Source organism: Trichechus manatus, unplaced genomic scaffold (genome assembly GCF_000243295.1).
Source record: "Trichechus manatus latirostris isolate Lorelei unplaced genomic scaffold, TriManLat1.0 scaffold00207, whole genome shotgun sequence".
Lineage (NCBI taxonomy): Eukaryota > Metazoa > Chordata > Mammalia > Sirenia > Trichechidae > Trichechus > Trichechus manatus.
This window is the reverse complement of record NW_004444143.1, coordinates 2574528-2579773: the sequence shown is the minus strand read 5'-3', so window position 1 is coordinate 2579773 and position 5246 is coordinate 2574528. Positions and strand designations below refer to the sequence as shown.

The following is a 5246-nucleotide window of genomic DNA, read 5'->3' as shown; positions in this document are numbered from 1 at the left end:
TAACAAAACTAAGGCCTGCCAAGGCCAGACAGGCCCTGGTAGCTGGGCTCCTTGTCTCCCAGGTGAGGCAGTGCCAGCGAGGGGCCCAGCAGAGGGCAGCCCTGGCTTAGAGCTCATTCTATCCAGGCTCACCGGGGCAGGGGCAGGGGCAGGGGCAGGGGCTGACGTCTCAGGCTGTGGTGCTGAAACCCAGCTCCAAGTCTGTTCCTGCCTCGGCGGGAAGCTAGGCGCTGCCAACACTCACTTCCATCTGCCGGGAGATGCAGGCCCGCTCGTGGCTGTCTGCCTAGGGGATGAGGGTGGCCATCTGGGGCAGTCCAGCTGACTGGCTTGGAAGGCAGCCTGGGCCCTTGCTCTGGCCCCCACTCCGGAGGTGGCTTGCTCTGCCAAGCCTGAACCATATATGTATGAACAGAAGGACAGAACTCTGTCCGTGCTCCCGGCATGGCTATCTGACCTCTTGGGAACAAATGGCATCAGAACCTACTTTACAGATGAAGAAACTGAGGCCACAGAGACAAAGCCATGTGCCCAAGATTACAAGGCTAGTGGGTAGCAGAGCTGGACCTGAACCCAGGCTGTCTGTTTGCAGAGCCCAGAATTCAAGCTCGACTTGACAGGCAGTGTGGCATGGTGGGCTCAGAGGCCAGGCAGGCCCACGTGCCAGCTCTGCCACTGTGGGACCCTCTCTGGGCCTCAGTGTCCTCATCCATAGGACTGGGGTAATAATGGGACCCCCATCATGGGACTGCAGAGGGAATTCACAGGTCAGTGCACATAAAGCCCTTTTCACAGTGTGTGGCAGGAGCATGTGCTAAGAGTGCCAGCTCCCATTCCCGGCGCTGAGTTACTATCACTGGGCCATGTGGCCCTCCACTCCACCTGCACAGTGGGAGCCGCTTTAGGAAGACCAGAAGCAAATCCTGCTGGCCGCTGCCCCTCCCCTCAACTGCAGATGACAGGGTCCCTCGGGCCTGAGAGCCCTTCTGATAGGGCAGCTCTGCCAGGGGCTGGCCCAGGGCTGTCTGTGTGTGAGGGTGGAGAAATGCCTGGCTGCATGAACCTCAGGTGGGCCGCAATTCACAGAGCCGACTGGGGTGTGACAGGAAGACTCTCCCAACAGTTAACATTGCTGGGCCCTCCCTAACGCCAGACCCAGCACCGCCTACTTTAGACACACCACCTCCCCGAGCCCATGCCACTGTCTTGTGAGACTGGGATTCCCAAGGGGGAAACAGACTCTGAGAGGGGAAGCCACGTGCCCAAGATTCCACAGGTGCTGAGCAGCCCAACTAGGACTCACCCCAGGTCTCCAATGCGCCAGGCATGGGCCTGCCCCAGGACCTTTGCACTGGCTGTTTCTTCTGCCTGGACTACTCTTCTTCCAGGTGTCCACAATGCTCCCTCCGTCGCTTCCTTCAGGTCTCTACTCAAATGTCACCTTCTCAGTGACATCTCCCGTGGCCATCCTGTCTAAAATCTCACTGTCCCCCTGTCCCCCACTTCTTCTCTCTCTTCCCTGCTTCATTCTCCACCTTATCATCATGTAACACACTGTAGAGAGCACTCATTTATCTCGTGTGTTGCCTGTCTCCCCAACAAGACTGCACTCCCACGAGCATCTCTGCTCTGTATTCACCTCTGTCTCCCCTGTGCCCGGCACAGGGCTGGCAGGTAGTGCTCAGGGGGTGCTGAGTGAGTCTTGTGGAATGGAAGCGTCCCAGACGTGCAAGGGTGAGCCTCGAGGGCCCTTGTGCCCGGCCTGGGGTGGACCAGAGTCCCCAGGGGCTAGCTTTGTGGGTGCTGGGGGTGTGAAGCAGGAGGGAGCAGCAGGCAGGGGCCATGAATGGCACCAAGCCAGTTTCAAACCTACTGAACAGAAACCACAGTGAGAAAATTATATCCTGACCCAGGGTCTTAGTCACCTAGTGCTGCTCTACCAGAAATACCGCAGTGGATGGCTTCAACAGAGACAAATTTATTCTCACAGTCTAGGAGGCTACAAGTTGGAATTCAGGGTGCTAGCACCAGGGGAAGGCTTTCTCTCTCTGTTGGCTCTAAGGGAAGGTTCTTGTCATCAGTCTTCCTCGGTCTAGGAACTTCTCAGCACAGGGATGCCGGGTCCAAAGGATGTGCACCACTCCCAGCTTTGCTTTCTTGGTAGCAGGAGGTCCCCATGTCTCTCTGCTCGATTCTCTCTTTTGTATCTCAAAAGAGACTGACCCAAGACACAACCTAATCTCATAGATTGAGTCCTGCCTCATTAACATAACTGCCTCTAATCCTGCCTCATTAACCTCATAGAGGCAGGATTTACAACACACAGGAAAATCCCATCGGATGACAAAATGGTGGACAATCACACAATACCGGGAATCGTGGGATAGCCAAGTTGACACACATTTTTGGGGAACACAATTCAATCCCTAACACCCACATCTATACACCAAAGTCTCACGACTCTCAGTCCGTGTGATATAATTTATTCTACATGCTTTGTCCTCATTTACAAAAATGCTGGCCCCACGTTGACTTCGTAAGCTGTGAATGGGTCCGACCTGTGGTCTGAGCTGAGGTAACCTAAGCCCAGGGGCTAAGAGCACAGGCTGACAGCGGCCCCGCCACTTGCTAGATGGTGCTCTGGGCAGCCAGGGCCTCTCCGTGCCTGCTCTGTCATCTGTAAGTGAGGAGGACGGTTCCTTCATCACGCAATGTTACAAGATCTGAGTTAAGACGTACAAAGGGCCCAGAACAATGCTTAGCACACAGCAAGTGCTCAGTAGATTTGCAGTGATAACAGTAATTGTAACAAACACTATTTATTAACACACGCTCATTGTCTCATTTCCCCTAGCAGTTTCCCCTCTTGTCAGGGAACGGTCTGATGCAGCGGGAGCCGTCCACCTCACGTTCTGTCCTGGTGCGCAGCTAGGCAGAAAGGTGACGGGGGCAGGGTAGGGAACTGGGGAGACAGAGGGGGCCGGTGACCACCTGCGTCCAGGACATGTGGTTCTGGGCCACCACCCCTCAGCTGCCACGAAGCCTCTGTGTCATCCCATTTGCCCTCGGCAGGAAGGTTGTCACCAGGCGATGGGGCTAGGGTAGTATCTGCCAGCCTGGACGAGCTCCAGGGCTCGGCTGGCCCCAAACTCAAAGTCCCTGGCCATGGCAGCCTGCTGGGTTCCCATGCCTGGGCAAAGGCCAGGCCCACAGATGCATTTGGGGGAGCAGCCCAGCTACAATTCCCCCTCTTCTCAAAGGTCCTCCTTACTTGGGTCTGCTGGAAGTCTACCGTTTTTGCTTGGCCAGCTTCTTTCTCTGTGCTGAAGAGCTGCCCTGCTGGTTCTGACAGAACCGTCAATCACGGTGGCCCGCCCTGCCCGGCCCCACCCCTGGGCCCAGGTCCTAGATGGGCCAGTGTCCTTCAGCACCACAGTGATTGGTTCAGGGCATGGGCTTGCCATCCAAGCAGAGCCAATCAGAGTCCTGCCTGGAGATCTAGCACGGAAGAGTAGAAAGACCAGCAGCCTTGGGCAGCCAGTGCCATTTCTGCATGACACAGAGAGCTCACTGGTGGCCGAGGAGAGTCACATTCACAACGCAAGAAGCAGCAGAGCCAAGTGGGTGAGGAGGCAGAGAGCTCTGGCAACCACGTTTGAGTCCCTGGGTCCAGTTATGCCTGAAGCTAGCCTACTCCTGGATGTACAGTTACATGAACCGATGAATTCTTTCTGACCTAAGTCAGTTAAAAGTAGCTTCCTGCCACTTACATCTTCGAGTCCTAACAGAGCAAAGCTGCCTCTGGGGGTTACACCGTAGGACAGGCCTTGGCTGCACACCACAGCTGACATGGAATCCAGGGAAGATCCTGACCTGGCCAGGCCAAGGCGATTCTCTACTGTGAACGGGGGAGAGGCAGGTGGGAGTGTGTTCAGCTGGGCAGCATCCACAACAGTGCCTGTGGCTGAGGTTCCCTGATTCCTACCCTGCCTGAGGCTCACTGCCCTACTCCTTCCTTCCTTTTTGCAGGACACCTCATTATACTGAAATAATCCCTCCAGCTCCTTCCTTTCTTATGCTAACCGGTTAGTCTCTTGCAAATAAGACCCTCTGGGCTCTGCAGTCAGGTGCTCTGGATTCAAATCCTGGACTTGGCCACTTATTCACTGTGGGCTCTCAATCATCCCACACAGGTTGCTTAGCCTCTCTGGGTGTCAGTTTCCTCCTCTGTAAAACGGGCAGGTGAACAGGATCCTTCTCATGGGCTGGCTGGGAGGATTCCATGAGATGAAGCACGGGAGTGCTTGCCCACAGAAGCTGGCACAGGGAAAAGGCTCACAGATGGGAGCGGCATTGTCTACGGAGTAATCACGACAGTGATGGGACCTACCTCGCGGGTCCGGAAGATGATCCTGTACTGGTACTGAGGCCCGTGGTCCTTGTGGTCCTCCAGCTTCTCCCGTTTGATGCTCACGGCCACTGGCCCCAGCTTCTCGTCCACGCCAAAGTAATTGGCATGCTCTAAGAGGGAAGAGGAGGTGAGAGCAGAGTCAGCTGTCTGGGAGGGAGGGATCATGTCTCACAGATGGGGCAGGCTCTCCTTCACCCCTTGGCTATACAGACCTCATCCCTGCTCACGGCCACACTCCACGGAGAGATTAAGAGGTAAAAGCTAGGCTCCATCTGCCTTACTGTGCCACCTCAGCCACATCACAGAACTTCTCTGAGCCTCAGCATCCACATCTGAGAAATGGGAGCCCTGACAATACCCTTAGTTCATAAAGCTGCTGTGAAGGGAAGATGAAACCACGCATATCAAACGCTTAGCATGGGGCACAGCATGTAGCAAACCAGCCATTACTGTGCTAACCCCGTATTTCAAAAGGTTCTCCTGGTTTAGGTACCGCTGGGTTGGTCTGAACGGCCGACCTTTTAGTTAGTAGTCGAGTGCGAACGGTTTGAGCCCCCTAGGGACCTAGGCTCTTAATACCAAAACCAAACCAAACCCATTGCCGTCGAGTTGATCCCGACTCACAGCGAACCTACAGGACAGAGCAGAACCCCTCCATAGGGTTTACAGAGAGCAGCTAGTGGATTCAAACTGCTGACCTTTTGGTTAGCAGCTGAGCGCTTAACCACTGTGCCACCAGGGCCCGCGGCTCTCAGTAGGGTTATTCAAATCCTCTACATTTTGGCTGCTAAGATCTGTCCATTTCAAGCGGCCCTCATGAAGTGGTTAAGACTCC

The 5246-nt window shown here is 55.2% G+C and overlaps 1 protein-coding gene across 1 annotated transcript in view; it reads right to left on the bottom strand.

Annotated features, from left to right (window-relative positions):
- The window catches only part of SIPA1L3 (signal induced proliferation associated 1 like 3), a 190142-nt gene that overhangs the window by 102816 nt on the left and 82080 nt on the right, over positions 1 to 5246 (bottom strand). Inside the window, exon 3 of the mRNA XM_023742305.1 lies at positions 4362 to 4521. Coding sequence (XP_023598073.1) covers positions 4362 to 4521 — 160 coding nt within the window. The remainder of the gene's footprint in view (positions 1 to 4361; positions 4522 to 5246) is intronic.